Raw genomic sequence first — 20,668 nt, 5'->3', positions numbered from 1 at the left:
TCCATGTGTGCCTCGGCCTACAGTCACATCCATATCATATGCACACATCACACACACATATACAGGCAGCCCTAAAGAAAGGTTTTTAAAATGTACAAAAATCTTCATAGCAGAACTTTTTTTGTAGAAGTCCAAAACTATAGATGGCTAAATATTTGTTAAGAGTAAAATTAATGAAGAAGTAGACATACACATATACAGGTAAATGCACACACGTGTACATACAGAGAGGAACATTTTATCGCGGTGACCAGAGATCTTTTTCTATAAAGGAATGCATAGTAAAATTAACTGGAAGAATGAACTGTGGTTATATATAACAGGATGGATAAATCTCACAGACAGTGGTGAGAACAAGAACATACTATTTTAATTCCATTTGTGTAAATTGCACATGAAGGAGTGTGGACAGAATTCAATGAGTCAGAGTGGAGCCTCTGGGAGGCAGTGTCTGGGAGGAAGTATTCAGAGCATCAACCTGTGCAGGTTCTCAAAGATGCACCAACTTTGTAAAAGTCTGCTGGTCCATGGCTTTAAAACATCACCTATTTTCCAGAATTAAGCTACATTTAAATTAAAGGAAAAAAAATCATTGTAAGTGAAAATAAATCAATGAGAAATCCCCACCAATCAAAAAGTGTCAATACATATCTAAGCTGTCACATCAGCTGTTGACGGACATGAAGTTATTGAAAAATACCATCTTGGAGGCATACATAAACATCATTAGTTAATGTCAGTTAAAAACCTCTCCTCTCTTCCTCTCTTTCACTCTTCAAACAAGATTCCACTATGTAGCCTTGGTTGGCCTAGAACTCACGACATGTATATCTGATTCGCTGTTGGTTGTCTTTACTCCTTACTTTTCTGGGGGTCCCACCATCCAGCTCCCAAATAAATACACACAGAAAGGCTTATTTTTACTTCTGAATGTCTGGTCTTAGATTGGCTCATTTCTAGCCAGCTTTTCTTACCTAATTATCCCGTCTTATCTTGTGCCTCCAGGCTTTTCCCTTTCTCTATTTCTGTATATCTTTCCTTTCCTTTCTTATTCTGTTACTGGTTGTGTAGCTAGGTGGCTGGCTCCTGATGTCCTCCTCCCTTCTTTTCTCACTCCTTAAGCTTCTTCCCAGATTTCTCCCTCTATTTATTCTCTCTGCCTGCCAGCTCCGCCTATCCTTTCTCCTGACTGGCTATTGACCGTTCAGGTCTTTATTAGACCATCAGGTGTTTTAGACAGGCACAGGAACACAGCTTTACAGAGTTCAACAAGTGCAGCATAAAAGAATGCAACACGTCTCTGCATCATTAAACCAATGTTCCATGGCATAAACAAATGTAACACATCATAAATTAATATGCCACATCTGGCCTGGATCTCACAGAGATCTGCCTATATCTGACCTCACCTCTGGAGTGCAGGTATTAAGGACATGCATCAGCACACCTGGCTTAAAACTTTCTCTCTTAAAAAAATCTAATATTGGGGATTAATCTTCTTCAGAAGATTTTGTAGTGGAAAGAAAGCAAATGAACACATATAGTCACACTTTGTTTTTTTTCCTCCCAAATCAGAGATTTCTCTATTTTCAAAAGTACAGTTGCTACAGGGAGAAATAAATGTATTGTAATGGCCTAGAAATTTACCAATCTCTTCAGTCACATTGCTTGAGAGCTATTCCCTGAGCTTCCAGATGCCTGGCAGCTGAATAAGCTGGGAGAAGTTATTATCTATTTGGGGAAGGTTGGAGAGGAGAGTGAGGATAAAAGGATGTTGGATATTAGGAAAACACACAGAAATGGTAAGTTCTGCTATTTTGAACAAATTTGGGGGATGACAGTTTATAATACCTATTATGTGTTTTTATAAAGATCTGGAGAAGCGAGGTTGAAGGCTCCAAATATAAAGAAATGATAAGAGGAGGGAAATGGGCTGGGGATGACTCAGTTGCCGGAAGGCTCACTGCTCACTTGCAGAGGACCCAGGTTCTTTTCTTAGCATTTTATCTAACTCCAGTCCTAGGGGATCCAACATCCTCTTCTGGCCTCTGTGGGCTCCTGCACACACATGGTGCACATAAACCCATGCAGGCAAGCACACATGAATGTTAAATAAATAATAAATAAATAAATAAACAAATAAATAAATAAATACATCTTTAAAAAACAGGGAAAGGCTAATGGCCTCAGTCTGATGATTGAACTATCACACCAGGCCCCATCAACATGCACAATTAACTGGCTAATAAAAAACTAAACCCTTTTAAATATTCAGAGATTTGCTTAAGCCTTTGTAATAACCAGCTCCAAATATCTGTGAAATCATCTGAAATACAATCATACTCATTCACGTTCTGTCACCCAGCATCATCTTGGCTTTTCATGAGTCACCTAGCTTATAAACAAGATTCATAAAGGAAGACTTTCCTTGATATAAAAAGGGAAGTAGACAGAATAGGTACCTTTCACAGACTGCCTGGTGGAATTAATGCTTAACAATTCTATTCAATAAATAAGTCAGGATTTCAGGACTAAGATGCAATTTTCCCCTAAGAAATGCAGAAATGGTGTTTGAATTCAATACTTACTTCAAAAGCACACAATACTTTTTCTAAGCATTTGATTTTTTAAAAGAAGGTAAGACAACACTATCTTTGACATTGCAGTATGAATTTCAGAAAGTGATTTGACATGGTACCTGTTTTCCTATGGTTAGTAGGCACATCCCAAGAACTGTCCGATTTGTGGCATATCACAGAGCAATAAAGATACTGTTATTCACCAGCCTCTTGGGATTCTATACTCTATTAGCATTCTGACATTGGTTTACAGTCCTTCCCCACCTCACAATGAGTCAGTTCATGAGGAACTGCTTGCAAGACGATGGGACAATAACATTACCATGAAGTTCTATGTTCTTATGGTCTAATATTCTTACTACACCTTTCAAAGTTTAGGGATGCCCAGGTAAACAAATTCCACTTTGCTATACATACCTGCCATGTTCAGGGTGGTATCATGCTACATAAGTTTGTAGCCTAGGAGAGAACAAAGGGAGGAGGCTGCTCCATTCAGTTTGGGTGTGGAGGAGGCTACAGCCCCAGGCTTGTGTAACTACATAGTCACTAATTATGCATTTCTCAAACCATGCTCCCATTGATAAACAATACACGACTGTATTTCAGAATTGAGTGCCTCTTACAGAACTAAATTCCCAATTTCCCATAGTGTTACACAGGACTAGGGCCCCTGGAATCCAGAGTGAGAGTAAAGACAAAATAACAATTTGAGAGTTTTTTTTTAAATAATGCTATTATGTTAAATTACCAGTCACAAAAATTTTAAAGATGCTGACTAAAAATCAAATGTATCAAACCCATGTGTAGTTGTCCACCTTAAAGTTGGCTTAGACAACAACAAAAATCTATGCTTTTGTTTATCATTTTGAGATTTTTTTCCTTCAAGACTTTTCAGTGAGAAGCAATTAATAGTTTTTATAGTGTCCATGTTAGAGCCACAAAAGTTGAAAACATAAATTAGTGAGTCTGATGTGAAAATTTTGAACTTATGGAAACTACTTTTTGAATGTATCCATTAGTTACTTCTGTGAGAAAAATCTAGTAAGTTAATAACATACGTTTGAAATTATGAATCTGACAAGAAATGTTTAGGTCTCTTTTGTAAGAAACATGACACTTATCAGAAACATTTATATAATGTTTGACATTTAAATAAGACAAAGGCATCAATCAGTATGATGGGGCAAGGTAAGTATTTTTTAATAGTAGGGATAATTTTGTTTTACTCTGACAATGCCTATGCTTTATCAATGTGTATAAAACTTTAAAAAAAACTTGAGATAATTATAGCTATGAAGCAGATGATTGGATATTGACAGCATGGGACCTCATAAGGAACTCCGTGTGAATATTTGTCTGCTTAAATGATATAAACTTGCAGTGAAATACATTTACAAACTGCCCTTCCTTCAGTAAAGAGCGCTAATGTTTTCAGGTCAAACTTGAAAAAGAGTATTGGAATATCACAAAAATGCATCTGTATGTATGCAAAGCTTCCTAGGAAGACTCTTCCCGGGAGCATGAAATGTGTAGGAAGGAAATAAACCAAGGATAGAGAGGAAGAGGTGGAGATGGAGTTGGTCAAGGAGGAGTCAACATCTCCTAGCTCTGGAAACAACATTCCAAGAATGCAAGTGTCTTCACACCACCGGAGTGGAGGTTATGTGAGGCCTCTCTAGGCCAAGAGAGGACATACCAAATGCCTTCTGAGGCACAATTGGACATTACCCAGTTGGAGGTTATAGTGAGGGCTCTCTCGGCCAAGATAGGACATACCAGTGCCTTCTGAGGCACAATTGGAGAGTGGGAGAAGGTTATGAATGAACTTATAATCTTACGAATTTCTTATAGCTCCATTAGGATTATTTTGTGCTTCTTAGAAGTTGTGGGACAATGCTGAGTGCTTGGATCAGAACCATAGATTAGATAAGACTCTCTGGGAATGTGCAGGCTAAATAGAGAATGGGGGAAGAACACAATCTTTTTGTTATGGAGGGAAGGAATTTGTGAGTTAGGGTCTAGGAGGCATCACCATGCAGGTTACCTTGGCCGGCCATTGGAAGAGGAGGAGGAGAAGAAGAGGCAGCTAAGGAGAGAAGAGAAGGGGAGGGTCTTCATGAGCAGAGAGTAGTTACTTCTCTGAGATGTGTGCTTGGGAAATACAAGAAGTTTGAATCTATGTATTTTAATTTTAAAGAATGGATCTTGATATATTAGCTCACAGTTGCTAACTTCAACCAGGCACTTAGAATTGTTTCTATATATGTGGCAACTAATATAATGAGAATAAGTATTTATTTTTCAATACTTGAACATTTTTTATATTTTATAATATGCATGGTTAAATCTGTAAGAACATAGAGATATATATCCTTACATATATTAGATACACACTTCTGCTTTATATGTATACAAATATATATAACATTTTTATATCTCACAAGGTCTTTTTCATTTCATATATTGCTTTCAAATCAACCTATTCATTTATGCCCTTTCTGCTTCTCCTCTCCCTGCTCCCCAAGAGCGTTAGGTGGGAAGCAATTGGGTGGAATCATCTAAATTTCTCCTTCCCCTCACCCAGGAGGACATGTCTCCACCTAATTTTTCCTTGTCCGCTTGGCTCTGGGCTACCCTTTGCTCACAGGCCTGCTGATTGCAGTCACTGCTACCCACATGTTGCTGGATTCATCAGGTACCTGTCAGCCTGGATCTCACTTGATCTCTGAAATGCTTCTTATTGGTGTCATCCCCTTCAGTGGAACCCTCTCCTCTTGGCTACGATGGCCACAACACGATTCTCCTACCGCTCTGTCCTTTCATTCTGAGTCTCCTACCCATTAGTGTGTGCTTAGACTCCTCTTGAACCTGCTCAACCCTTGTGGGGAAGGCTTCTAAGTGTTCCTAGGTTTACTCCATGTCACTCCTTACCCTGCCCTGGGTGGTGTCATTACTAACTAATGTGTTAGTTACACATTACTAACTAACCACTACCCACCTGAAGACCTCTCCTTCCAACTCCAGGTTCTCTCCTGTCCCCAAGTTTTCTGGGTACCTCAAATTTATCACATCTAGAATTTAACTCATGTCCTCCAGGTGGCAAGCAGCACCTCTGTCTACTTAGTAGCATCTCCTGCATTCAGTCCTGCGTAAAGTCCTATCATAGCCTGTGGTGGTTTGAAAGAAAATGACCCCGCCCCAAAGGGAGTGACACTATTAGGAGGTGTGGCCTTGTTGGAGGAAGTGTGTCACTGTCGGGGTGGACTTTGAGGTCTCCTTTGCTCAAGCTATGCTCAGTGTGGTACACAGTTCACTTCCAGTTGCCTGGGGATCAAGATGTAGATCTCTCAGCTCCTTCTCTAGCACCATGTCTGCCTGCATGCCACCACGTGCCACCATGTCCTGCCATGAGGATAATGGACTAAACCTCTGAAACCGTAAGCTATCCTCAATTAAATGTTTCCCTTTATAAGAGTTGCCATGGCTGTGATGTCTCTTCACAGTGATAGAAACCTGAGCTAAGACACAGTCTTTGCAAGACTCCTGTATCTTGCATCTTTTTGTTCTCAGTAACAATTGTCTCAGCTGAGGAAGGATGCAACGTTTCTCTCCTGATAATTGCTATTATTTCCTACGCTGGTGCCTTTCCCATATTGTCTCCCCCGGGGACATCCACCTCTCTGAGTAGATGAGTTGTCAAAAGCTCCCGTGTCTTCACATTGTAGATCCTCTGCATCCTTAGATAGTTTTTTAATTTCTTTTGGTCCTGTTCTCCTTATATCTGATTAGCCATTTCTCCCCTTTTATTTTATTCTGCAGGCACAACGACCTTCTTACAGAGTCTCTAGTTGGCCACGTGAAGTTGCCCAGGCCATTTGCTTTGTTGCCTAGAACTGCCAACACCTTTCCCACGAGGTTCCCACCTCAACTTCCCCAGGCTGCCCTCTGCTTTTCTTTTTCTCCTTACTGTATATTGCCCCAGGCCTTTCCAGATCACACATAGCCCACTGTTTCCTAGGAGACAGAGGTCCATCCTTATTATGGGTTAGCAGGCTCCGATGCCATTGGTGGGTTGTTGTCTATGACTCCCTGGAAGGCTGAACTTTCGTGCCATTGAATCTCTGTGCTGACACCCAGTACACGTCTATAAATGTTTGCGAACTGCACATAGTTTTCAACCGCAGCTTTGTGTGGGGGTGGTTAGACTCACTAAATATCACTTTCTCTACCTTCAGGGAGAAAACGGAGCTAACGTAAGACCAAGACTTCTATCAATTTGGCGGTTGACAACTCCAGTTCAAGTAAGTTGGTCTTCTTCAGCAGTCATGGGGCAGCTCGCTCTTGTTGGAGCCCTGGAGCCCAGCTGCATTGAAAAACCTGGGATTTTGTTGTGGTAATATAAGCAACAACAGTCCGTGGAAAGCAATCGTGAAGCTAGGAGACCCGCTTCCTTATGCGAAGCTTAATGAAATATGACTTTCAAATATCAATTTTGAACAAGCAGTAGGATTATAGAGGGAAGATTTATAGCATAAACCTCAGGGTGAAACATTTTTTTCTGTGTATTTTTTTTTTTATAAATATAGAGAAGATGAAATAATAGACCTCCTCGTTCTTCAACACAGTGCTCCATCGTGCCCAAGGATAATCTGTGTGGCAGTAGGGATGCAGCCTTGATCATCATTATATCAGTTCTCACAGTACTCCGCAGAGGGCTCAGAGGGTTGGGCATACAGCAGGCCTCGACAAATACTGTTAATCTTCTCTATCTCACAACAGGCTCTAATTGCCTATATGTAGAGAACTACATATTTCATATCCAGAAATGTAGACTACTGTGCTTGGGAACTGCTGTTTTGTTCCAGGAGGATCTGACCTGGGTATTGACCATGTTCGATTCTAGCAGAGGGTTTTTGTGTGTGTGTTTTTTAAAATGCTGTAACAACCTGGTTCTGGTACATTTGAGCAACGCCTGCAGGTGACTGTGCTGTTCTCACAAATGCATCAGCATGGATCCGCTCAGCCAATGATGGGCTTCTATTAGGAGATGGGCAGTGAGATGTTCCAGATGCTGGATGCTCAGCAGGGAATAGAACCGAGGTCCTGCTTCTGTGATGTTTATGTTCTGTGTGTAATGTGCTGTGGGGTGAGGCGGAGGGACAGCATGGAGTATGTGGACAAATATACAGCATGCCATCTGGCGCAAGGCTGGTGCTAAGACAAAGCAGGGCCCTGGGGAGAGGTGGGGATTACCCTTTCTCTGCTCTTGCCTAGGAATGTCCAGGCTCCATTTTGTCTTTCGCTGCAGTTAGAAAATGTTGCACAGAGGTTTCATTACTTAAGCAGACACATAGAAAGAGAAATTGGAGGCGTACAAATGATATGAATTTTATACATGCAAGTTAAATGTCAAACCTGTGGGCTGTGATAATTTGGGTAAGCCAAAATTCAAGTGTAGACCTTATTTTTAAAGTCAGGTGAACATAAAACAGTTCTTACAGCAATCTTTAGTAACCAATAAAGATGATTTATAAATATTTCTGAACATCATTTCTAGTATTAGTTATTTCTAGACAGCAAATATGCACATGGAAATGTCTATTGGCTTGGACAATTGAGATAGTTTGATATTCAAAATATACCAAAGCTGCTCATTATTCATCAAAAAAGATCCCATCAGAAATGGCTTGGCATAGTGGCTTAATTAGCTATACTCAGAAAGCAGAAGGGGAGGATCACTGAGAATTTGAGGCTAGCCTGGGCCACATAGTAAGTACCAGGGCAGTCAGAGCTGAATCATAAGATGCTGTATAAAAAAAAAAAAAGGAACCAGGGCTGGAGACATTGCTCAGAAGTTACAACTTGCGGCTCTTGCAGAGGACCTGGGTGTGGTTCCCAGCACCCACATGGTGGCTCCATTTCTCATTGAACAACTCCAATTCTCAGCCATCTGACACCTTCTGCTGGCCTCTGTAGCTGCTGTGCACATCTGGTGCACATAATTACATGCATGGAAAACACCCATACACATAAATTAAAAAAAAAAAAAGGGTTCATTATATAAATAACTCATCTATCTTTTTACTTAGTACTACGCAGCAAAAATGAGTTTATGGTGTATTTAATGGCCCTTTATAGCTAAATAGAAACTGCTCTTGCTGGCCAAACACAAAGGACCAGAGCTGTTGAACATCTAAGACATCTGTTGTTTGGGGGGAGGATGCCAACATCCTGTTATCTCCACTTAACTTTTCATTCTCTTACAGGGTCTTCTTTTACCCTGTGGGTGGCCTGAACACTTCTTGACCACTCTATTCCTCAATCTGGGCTTTTGAAGGCGGCTCTTACATCACCCCAAGCCTGCCACCTGGTTGGAATTCATAGCTAAACCCACGCTAGACCTCCTCACAGTTCCACTCTGCACACTTCCTTCTTTGAAGTCTCAATACATTTTGCCTTAAAAAAAAATCACTTGTTACTCCTACATTCACGTTGCATATTTTGGGTTTCAAGAGTTGAATCTCATTGGATTGGAAGCCCTTTGGAGGAAGAGACTGCTCCCCACTGGGCTTTGGTTCCCACGGTCTCACACAGTGCCCTGCATTGGAAGGTGCCCAGAGAAATCCAGTTCATGCAGTTTTGAACAATACATGTATATTTATAAAGTTGTTTTCATATTTGCATAATGTCTCAGATTTTTTTGGTTCCCTTTCAAAGCACCATTAACGGCATCAATCAATAATTAATTTTTATCAATTTAAAAAAATTACTGTGTATTATTTATCAACTTATTGGTGATAACTGATAGTCATTGCTTCATAAAAATTTTCATTCTATCGTGTAAATAAAACCCCTAGATCTAGTAGAGAGGGATTTTTATTTCTGCCTTGTAGGGAAACTATAAATGGAAGCCTGAAGAGCTGAAGCAGTATGAATGAGTAGAGTATGCACAGTCGGTGTTTCAGAGCTGGGCCTGGAACACAGACCCTGTTATCTTCTGTTGAATATTAATAAAATGTTGGCTTCAAGGTATCCTGTGACTGTGGAAATTACCATCCCAGCTCAAAGTTTATATAGCAAATTTCAAATGTCTAATGTGAACATTCCGTGTAAGCCAGACAGGTAATCAAGTTCTTCCAGAACGTTCAAATGGCCACGCCACTTACCAGCATGAATAGATTCAAGTATGAAACAGCAGCAAAACCATAGAATATTCCAAATTAGAGAAAACAACCTTGATAAAAAGGGGGAAACTGAGCCAAAATATCATAAATTACAAATTAAGGATTTTTATTTTTCTAGAATCCTACTCTAGAAGTAAGAGAAATGGGGGTAGAAGAAAGTACCATGTCTGATCTTTTTTTTTAAAATTTCTTTTTATAAGGAAACTTTCTAAGTTTACAGAACATGGCTAACACATGAACTAAGAATTGAATCAACACCAATTATTCCCTAAGTAGTCTTCATTCTTTATGGCTAACCGTTTTCTTTCATACCTTTAGTAACTTGGTATAGGCCATGCATTATTTATATAAGTAGAGATAATTCCGTCAGTTTTCTTGTTCTTTTTAGGATCACTTCCTTACTTTTTTTTTTTGGTTTTTCAAGACAGGGTTTCTCTGTGTAGCTTTGCGCCTTTCCTGGAACTCACTTGATAACACAGGCTGGCCTTCAACTCACAGAGATCCGCCTGCTTCTGCCTCCCAAGTGCTCGATTAAAGACGTGCACCACCACCGCCTGGCCCTTACATTTTATTAAGGTACAAATTTAGCCATATAGTTGTATATCCTTTGATATAATTACACTAGCTCTAAGGCTAATTGGAATTGAAGGGAGATCTGTACATAAGTGTTTGGGTCTAGATACAGGGTTTGCAGTGGAGGAATCTTGAAGGACCTAAGTGTGAAGCACAGAATAAGGGAGTCATTTATAAACAGTTTGCTTGCCAACTTGGTGGCCGCAGTTAGCATCTTTGAACAGTTTTAAGGACTAAGCAGTTCATCCTCAGTCTAGTCAGCTTTGCAGCCCACAATCTACCTTCAAACCCCACCTGCACTGTTCTCCTGAAACCAGAAATGACTCTCTACAACAACCACGAGGACAGTAATTGGTTCTCACTTAAAACTGTATTGGATGTAATGCTTTAGAGTCACTCAAGGTGATTATGACAATTACACACGAGTTAAGACAATGAGGAAGCAGCATGGTTTTCTGAGAAGGTGGTTAATTCATAAAAGTCAAGACGTAGACAGTTCATCATACAACTACTGCCCCTGCCCCCAGCCCCCACTATAATGACTTGAGTATTCACTGGCAGAGAAGAGGACAGACCTGCAAACCTGCCCCTGGCTAGTGACCCTCATGCACATTCCATATCAAGCGTGCTGAAACCAAAGCGCAGCCCGAATCCAGGCAGGGACCCCAAAATTGGAGTGTGGGAAGGAAGGGAAGAGGAACCCAGGAAGAAAGGCCCAAGAGCTTGGAAATACAAAGATGTAGATGTCTTAGGTTGGTCCTCATCAGGGATCAGTTCTGAGTGGCATAAAGATCCAGGGTGAAGTTTTAGAAATACGGGCTGTATATAATTTTTTCTCTTAGTTGGAATTTTTGATTAACTCAACATAATATCACAAAATCACCCCCCAAATTTATAAAACTTAACAGTACCTTCAAATACGAGACACCTTATCATTTGTAGATACAACATTTTCTCAAGAAGTATTCCAGGAAGGGGTAAAGGCACATTTTTCAGGCCCCTCTTAAAGGAAGAACCTACTATACATCAGACAAGGCAGAGGAGATGCCTTTTGTGGAGCGTTCATATAAACATTCTTTCTTAAAGAAATACAAAAAAACGGTCTCAGTTTTAGTGCTACATAATAATAATAATGATGTAAATTTCTCTTGCTTATCTTATAGAAATGAACCCTTCCACCTTTTTAAAAAAATTTTTATTCTCATCGTCTTATACCATGGCAGTCCCACTGAGGCAGTAGGCTAATGACAGATTGATCCATTGATATTGATACCAGGATTGCTTTATTTTGGTATTCTTTTATCTGTAATGTCAAAGGACTTTATCAAAGTTTGAATTAAAACTCTTATCAATTCCCTTAAGGGATAAATAGGAAAAAGTCCAAGTCCTCTTTAGTGTAAGGTCTTTAAGGACACAGACAATTTCCACTGTGTGAGAAACTCCAAGTGTTTAGCATGACCTCTGTATACTTTGCTTTGCATTTATAGACTGTAAATAAATAGTATTTACAGGTAACATGTAATATCTTCTTTCTCTGTATTCTCAATCAAAACTTTCATTCTCATTTTTCCTTTGTACTATCTAATTTTGTATTATTAAGAGAAGCTAATGAAATCTACAAGGTTAATGACTAGCACACTGATCTTGCCAAAGATACCTGTGTTTTGAAAGAGCAGACATCTCTTAGTTGACTTACAATAAATGACCTAGCTATTTAAGATGCCCAGGATAGCTTTCACCTGTCCCTTTAGGTGCTCAGTTATGATTTAGCAGCAATAGTTATGATAGTAGTTAGAAAAACATAATGGATTTATACTAATATATTTCAAATCAATGGGATATATTTGATGGTCAAGAATGCCCAGTGGCAGTCACATAAAACACACAATATAATCAAAAAAGATGGAAAGGTATTAACTTTCCTTTAAGTGAGGCCCAGTACCTAGGCAGTACTAGACAGTCCTTGACCACCTTTCTCCTAGCTAGTTATTAATCAAGCACTTACAAGAGAAGCAGAATTCATCCAAAGTTGATGATGTCCATGTCTTTGCCAGCATCATGAGTTAAAAATTTATTCAAGTTACTAGATCAGGTGGAAATAAGCAATGTAAACTTACTTTAGTGGTTCAAACTGTGTTAAGTGGCTTGTATTTCTGGAGCATTTGCTTTCATTTCCTTAGATATGAAAGAACTATAACAGTAGTTCAGTTATAATTTTGTTTGTGTGGAAATTGAATGAACTAAATGATGAATAGGTAAAACATGTTCACAAGACACCTCAAATCCAATGTTGGGACACGTGGCTGGACAAATAACTTTTTCTGCTTCGACATCTCTCTATCTTTTTATATCTATCTATCTATCTATCTATCTATCTATCTATCTATCTATCTATCTATCTTCTATCATCTCTATCTATCATCTATCTATTATCTATCTTTCTTTCCATCTATCATCTATTTTTATCTATAATTTCTAACTAATATCTTGAGATATTAGTGTTTTTGAGGCATTTATAAAGTTTAAAACCTAGAATTGGATAGCCGAAAGTAATATGCAGAGGAATGCTATAATCATTGCTCATATGCTTCTAGTAAAATGTCCAGTTTCTAGTAGACCTAAAATCTTTCATCTTAATTCAAAACATATGAGAACTTCAATTCTCTATTGAATAGCCGTACAAGAGAATAAGAAAGATTAGAAGGCTAGACAAATGTGATATCCATTTCATGTTTGTTTTTTGAGTCATGAGATTGGTTATTTGTTTGGCTATCATCTTGAGTTATGACTGACTGAGATCTTCCCATGCCTCTATTTACCTTGCTGTGTGTGTGTTTTGGGTCATCTTACCAATAATCTAGGCTGTTAATATGAGGTGGCTTGGGGAAATGAATAATGCTAACATGTATGCGTCTTTACTTTGTTTATGAATACAGTTTTAGTGAGCAAGTTTGAACTGCTATGCAAATAATGGTGAGATCACTTAATTGCCCTTACTGCTGTAAATTTTAAATCAAGATTAATGTAAAACTCCTTGGGTATATTTTAGCTGCTGACAGCAGCCCTAAGATTCTACAGTTTAGAACCTTACCGTGGTTTGCACCATGGCTGACTTAGCGGTTAAATATTTCACTCACTTGGATAAAGCACAGGGACAAATAGCCAAACGAATGGAAACACATGAACTATGAACCAATGGCTGAGGGGCCCCCAACTGGATCAGGCCCTCTGAATGGGTGAGACAGTTGATTGGCTTGATCTGTTTGGGAGGCATCCAGGCAGTGGGACCGGGTCCTGTGCTCAGTGCATGCATGAGTTGGCTGTTTGAAACCTGGGGCTTATGCAGGGTCGCTTGGCTTGGCCTGGGAGGAGGGAACTGGACCTGCCTGGACTGAGTCTACCAGGTTGATCTCAGTCCTAGGGGGAGGCTTTGCCCTGGAGGAGGTGGGAATGGGGGGCAGGAGTGGGGAGAACAAGGGAATCTGTGGCTGATATGTAGAACTGAATTGTATTGTAAAGTAAAATTAAATTAAATTAAAAAAATATTTCACTCACACTTGCTGTATTTATTTCTAACCTATAGTGAGGAAAACATTATTGCCTTTCTTCCTTAATAGGGTAGTATATATTATTGAGTCTGTAAAAGGCAATGATTCCTATTCGTTATTTTATTGCAATTTGGATGCAGATGCATTGTGGGTAATTGACTTGACTTCTGATTATTTCAAATACATACTTCTCCCAGGTCTTATAAATGAGGGCATCCTGTGATATTGTAATACCTAATAGTTCTAATATTTATCTTATAATCTCAGGCTTAGGATGCCAGCGGGATTCTTCTTGCATTTTGATAACAGGTTTTTGTTGTTGTTGTTGTTGTTATTTTTTTAAGTACAAAGCACTCGACTCAATTGCATGCCATCCTGATGATCCAAGAAGCACTGAGACTCAGAAGAATGGGCCAAGCCTTACTGAGAGCTAGTAAAATAAAATCCTTTTTCATCTTCTAGTGCTCTACAAATATATTATAGCTGTTTATACACTCCAAACACACTGACGAGCCTCCTTATAATGGAGCAGGAGGTGGTCAGCAAGACACAAAAACAACAGTGACTCCACATGACATCGACATGCATAATACATTTGAAACAAGAAGCCTTCTTACCTAGCATGCAAACACATTTGACATTCTGATCAGGGTTCTCAAACAAGATTTCGCCACACCTCTGTAATAGAAAGACAGCCTCAGTTACTTTAAGATTGCAAATGAGAATTCTCAAGCCAATATAGCCATGCAACTGACATGACTGTGTTGTTATTGTACTTTATTTTCTTTAGTTATCTGGGTCTAGGGGCTTCTGTCATAGAGAGAGACTTTCCTGGAAGCGAAGTCTTTCAGAGGTCAGTCTGGGATGGGCTGTTCCAGCGTGCTTCACGCCCCTGTCAACAGCTGACCCTGTGCTCCCGCGAGAAGCCGTGGCTTGGGATGCACCTCTTTTCTATCAGTGTCTGTCTCAGGGAAACCTCCAGTTACCAGGATCAATAATCTGAGTTCAGTCCCTCTCAGAGTTGGACCTTGTTCAGCAACGACATTGTTCTGAACGACTCACTCTACACACAGATGTTATCCAAGCTGAGTGGCCAGTGCTGAGATCAGGAAAAGGACAAATGAAGGAAATGCTAAGTAGCACAGCTAAGTTTTTCTGCACTCACGGACTCAGGGAATAACGACTTTCTTGCCTATAGCTTCATTTTAATTTGCATTTCAAAACTTTTGTGCAAGGCAAAGCTTAGCAATCCAATCCATTATTTAACGGGCCACTTTTGCATAATGAATATGATCGGCCAATGGGATTAGTATCTATGTGTATAAAGGAACCACTCAAAGCAATAAGAACATATATAATCTGATAGAAACATGGATAAAATGTACAGCAAGTAATTCATAAAGAGGAAATCTGAATGGTCAATAAACACAGAAAATATATTAAACTATACCAATAATTGGGAATAAATAAATTATACTTCAGAAAAAGGGCTTTTAAAAACTCACTGATTTGGCAAAATTTAGAAATCTAGAAATGCTAAATATTTTCAAGAATGCAGAGAAAAGTCAAGCTTTTATACTCTTGGGCTAATGTATAAAATAATTACTACAGAAAAATTGGCAAAGTCTGGCAAGTTTGAAAAGTTCATACAGCATGATAGAGCAAGTGACTTTTTAGAATTTTAACTACAGAAATTTTCAAAAAAACAGCTGCAGTGTTCTACTTAGAAAAGAAGAATGTCATCCATGAGTGGACTCCTACAATTATAAATGAATTAAGGCTTCATAGACTCTAAAAGCATATATAATATACAATGTATTTATATAAAATGTTATATTCACCTTATAGAATGCCAAACATGCCTGATTTTCAAGTCATATAAAACTTATATTTGTCATAACAGTGTAGCATTAGAGTTGGGGAGGTAGTTCAGTTGGGGAAAGTGCTTACGGTTCAAGTTGATCTAAGCTCAACTCCCTAGAATCTGTGTGAAGCCAGGCACGGTAGCATGCATCTACAATCCTAGTTCTTTTACTGTGCGATGGGAGTCAGAGACAGAAAAATACTTGGGAGCGTGTGGGAGCCAGCTAGCCAAGTCATGTGCCCGGTGAACTACAATGAGATCCTGTCTCAAAATGTTGTGGAAGGTTAGGGCCGATACCTGAAGTTGTCTCTTGATGTCCACATCATGCTTCATATACACACGTGCATCACACACACACACACACACACACACACACACACACACACACACAAACGGTAAAGTGTAATATCATGTTAAAAGAAACTCCATATATTTTGAAGTTGAAAACACCTAAAATAGCACACATTCCTTATGCACATGTTAATTTACTAAAAAAGAAAAACATGAACTGAAAAGAAATGAGACACCAAATATTGGGTGTGGAGAAGAGAACAGAGAGATAGTATGTAGGAGGGGCTATGAGGTTACCAACTTTTTCTATAATTATTCGTGCTTTAGATTCTTCTAGAAACTCATTTTTACATGAAACATTTTAAAAGAAGAATGAACTGGCCATATCCACTCTTTTGGATATGTGTCCAATTTTGTCCAGTGTAGGTCTGCTTCAGAGTCCTTGAGTTCATGGAGGACATTATTTGTTCTTATAACTCGTTCTTATCACTTACTAAATTATTTCCTTTTCATTTTTTAAAAAGTAAACATTCCTATATAGCTCTGGGTCTGGCCTGACCTGGAATTCTTTGTGTAGATCATGCTGGCCCCCAACTCCCAGAGACTTACTTGCCTCTACCTCTCAGGTGCTGGCATTAGAGGCATGAACCACCATGCCCAGCTGTTTTCTTTGCTCTGAAGAAGACTGGCAGGCTAGCAGTGTGATCCATTTTTTTTTCTCTTTCAAAATTCACAGCTTGGTTAACTCCATTCCCCGAAGGAAAAGGAACCCAAAATTCTTCACAGCTAATTGTAAAATTCTCAGGGGGAGAGAATTAGTTTTTAGATTGATCTAACCATGTAAGAGATGGACAGTAGGCTCAGAGATTGGGAAAGCAAGCAAGCTGTGATAGAGTCAAGAGGTGGAACTGTGGAAGACAGATTCTGCACACAGTAGAAGGCTGCAAGAGGGTATTGGATTCTGAAGGTAAGAGGGTGCTGAATTCTAGATGTAGAGTTCAATTCACGAGCCATCTGACCTAGTGTGATCTGTATCACGCCACTTCATCTCTTCACGCTTCATCTCCTTGGAAGTAACATGTGGATGCTGATGTGTGCCACCAAGTTAGGTCAGGGAGCAGATGTGTGGATTAACGACCCATGCAGTCTGACCTTACTGTTTGTTCCTGTTTTTGTTTGTATTTTGACAGAGGTTAAGCCCTTTAAAATAGCCCAGATCTGTTTTCTGCATCACCTGCCTTTTAAAGTGGTATGTTTGCAACCCAAAAGAGTTAATCATTATTTTTAGATGAAAGATCAGAGGTTTTTAAGATGTTCTCAACTTCTTAGCAGAATTACTCGCTATCAGTGTCTTGTCTGGATTAATAACAAAGGTTATATGCATGCTGCCATGGAAGAGGTGCCCTACCACGGCATTGTGGGTAGAGGTTGCATAACTTCCAATGGCTATGATAAGTTAAGGGCATCTTGAGATGTGTCTCTCAACAGGCATGTGAGCCTGGCTATCAGGATCTTTGTCCCTGGTCATGCACAGAGCTGGAAGGAATGTCTGAAACTCCTAAGAAGCATATGTTCTGTAACAGTCATGGCCTGCCTGGGTTCACTGACCAGCCAAGCTCATTACCAAGCAGAAAGGGGAGGTGCCATGGCCCTTCCTATGAGGATGAGGCTTTCTGCTTCCCTGTCTTTACCTGGAAAATGGCGGAGCACCTTTAACTAGCTCCTTAACTGCTTTGGTATTTCAGAGTTACCTGATAATACCAACAGTTTTTAAAGCAATGTCCAGAGAGGAATCCAATCATTTGTAGGACATGCCCCAAACCACATTCTTTCCAATACCTGTTCTCTTCTCATTGAAACATACTAGTGTTTACCAGGCCTTCACTGCCAGGCTCCTACTCAACTGCACAGTCCAGGGCAATGACCTAGTTTAGGAGATTAATTAGGTTATACCACAGTATCCCCAGTCTCAGACAACTGTAGACTCCAGCAAGGGGAAAGGCCCTGTGTTTTTCTGGGTTGTGAGGTCTGCAATCCTCTTCCTTTGATGCTCTGGCCATGTTGGTTGGGACTCCCCCATCTGGGCATCTTGATTCTGGATGACTTCTGGTTCTGATCATCAGAATTCTGTCTAATTCTTAAAGAGCCCATCTTTGTTTCATTTTCTGTTTGAAATAGCCAGATTATCTTGTTCCTGCCCAGCAATTCCAGTGAAAGCTAACAATAAATACCAAGGCATAGGCATTTCAATGCCAACCCAAGGTGCTGGAGCCATGTTAGCAATTAAGAAATCTTCCTAGCACGTGCTCCTTCTTTTTGAGGCACATAGACTACACTTCATGAGAACTTATGCACGTGTGCCCACTATCTCCATAGACTGTAAAGAATCAACCAATTTCACCATTAGTGTCCCTAACATGCTTTATTGTCGTCCCAGTGCTTTTATGTGTTAGACCCCTGAAAACGGAGGTAGGTAGACTGAATACTTATTACTTTGCTAACATTTATTGAGACTGTGGGCTAAACATTGTTCTAAGTCTTGTCTAGCTAACCATCTCATACTCTCATCATACTCCTGCAACAGTAGAAAATTGAGGCAGAGACAGGAGCACTTACTGTAGAATACCCTCTCTAGTGAACGGGAATGAGTGTGGGCAATTGACTGACACATAACCAAGATTTATGGATTCCCAGATATTGGCTACGATGGCATCTCTTATTGCACCGGCTGTGTAGACTGTGTCTGCGGACACTCCCTTTACTCACCCATTAGCTTCTGGCTTTTCGCCAGAGAGCTCAGACTTTAGATAAGATCGACTCAGTTTCAAAGCCTGTTGCTACCTCCTCTCATCTACTCTATCATCAGGGGTCAAACCTGCTCTCCTAGCTGTAAAACAGGGAGATGTTATCTACGTCATAGAAGGATTTCGAATTTAGTTTTAACTCATTATAAGCAAGGAAGAACTATATTCAAACATTAGAGGCAAGACTGCAACATAAAAATGAGGATGAACTTGAAACACATTCATTAAAGAGCTACGCTAATTCTCACAGTATTTTTCAGGATTAAAAATAAAGAAATGCTTGGAATTTTAAAAGTCAACATTTTGTAAGTTGTTTCCCAATTAGTATTAGTTAAGAGTTTTGTATATTAAGTTTAGGGTTTGACTTTTGTTCAGAGAGGGTTTAAAGTATTTCATCTATCATTTACAATAGCCACAATATGAATGAACATCAATGGTTGGATGAATAAGATAATGAGGCATTTTTCAAAATAGAGTATTATTTAGCCAGAGAAGAGAGGAAGGTAATTCTATCAGTTGCTACAACATGGATGAATACATAGGTTATTGTGCTAAGTGAAATAAACCGGGTACAGATAAACACATTCCATATGATCTTACTTATATGTGCAATCTGAAAACATTGAATTTATAGAAACCAAGAGCAGAATAGTGGTCACCGGTGGCTGGAGGGGAAGCATTTAGTGGCTACAAGGATTCACCTTGACAGGGAGAATAAGATCAGCAGAGCTATGTATAACATGCAATAATAGTCATCACAACACATTGAACACTTGAAAATTGCTGAGTGTATATTTTGTGTTCACTCTTTTTTTTATTGGCTATTCAGTTCTTTATTAGACCATCAGGTGTTTTAGACAGACATAGTATCACAGCTTCACAGAGTTAAACAAATGCAATATAAACAAAAGTAACACATCTTAAAATAATATTCTACAACAGAGAAGGAACAAAAGAAAAAAAATCCTGCATTGTTACAGGGTTTTACATAATGTTGAACGCTTTCTATATTCTTGGAGGAGGTCTGGCTGGCTGTCATGGATTCTCCCATGAAGTCTGGTTACTGCATTGTAACTTGGCTTTTTTTTTATGCCCCACCCAAAAAAAATAGTGAGATAATGTATCTGTTAATTAGCTTGATTTAGTCATTTCACAATTGTACATATTTCAAAACATCATTTTTATACTGTAAATATGTGTACTTTTTGTTTTTCAACTAAAAAGTAACAGTACAAAAAATCTCTAATTTAAAGCTGGCAACATTGTAAATTTCAAACTTTTAATTCCCACTAACTAAAATTGTGTATTCCAGTAAAATATACAATAAGACATATTTCTCTTAAGTAAATTATATTTTTTCCTGTATTTCTCATAGGTAGGTGTGAAAGCTGAAATTTGCAGTAAGTTAGAAAACACAAAAGTTTCCAACAACTGTTGCCAAACTAGTGGAAACGCATGAACTGTGAACCAATGGCTGAGGAGCCCCCGTGGAACTGGACCAGGCCCTCTAGATAGGTGAGACAGTCAATTAGCTTGAACTGTTCGGGAGGCCCCCAGGCAGTGGGACCGGGTCCTGTCCTTGGTGCATGGGCTGGCTTTTTGGAGCCTGGGGCCTATGCTGGGACACTTTGCTCAGCTCTGGTGTAGGGAGGAGGAGACTGGACCTGCTTGGGGGAGTCTACCAGGTTGGGCTGACTCCCCAGGGGAGACCTTGCCTTGGAGGAGGTGGGAATGGGAGGGGGGTGGATTGGGAGGGAGGGCTGGAGGGTGGGAGGAGGGAGGACGGGGGAATCCGTGGCTGATATGTGAAATTAAGTTAATTATA

The 20,668-nt window shown here is 39.6% G+C and overlaps 1 protein-coding gene across 6 annotated transcripts in view; it reads right to left on the bottom strand.

The window, feature by feature from the left end:
- Window positions 1-20,668, bottom strand: part of Pde7b (phosphodiesterase 7B) — a 307,348-nt gene that overhangs the window by 202,741 nt on the left and 83,939 nt on the right. For 4 of the 6 annotated variants that reach the window (XM_076552650.1, XM_006980108.4, XM_076552651.1 and 1 more), the window contains exon 2: window positions 14,502-14,562. Coding sequence is in view for 5 of the 6 variants with exons in the window: in XM_006980108.4 (XP_006980170.1) it covers window positions 14,502-14,562 (61 nt within the window). In the remaining variant the exon portion in view is untranslated. The other 2 variants (XM_076552648.1, XM_076552649.1) reach the window with 2 other exon arrangements.

Source organism: Peromyscus maniculatus, chromosome 16 (assembly GCF_049852395.1).
Source record: "Peromyscus maniculatus bairdii isolate BWxNUB_F1_BW_parent chromosome 16, HU_Pman_BW_mat_3.1, whole genome shotgun sequence".
In the NCBI taxonomy this organism is placed as follows: Eukaryota; Metazoa; Chordata; class Mammalia; order Rodentia; family Cricetidae; genus Peromyscus; species Peromyscus maniculatus.
The sequence above is the reverse complement of the archived record's forward strand: the minus strand, read 5'-3'. Positions and strand labels throughout refer to the sequence as shown.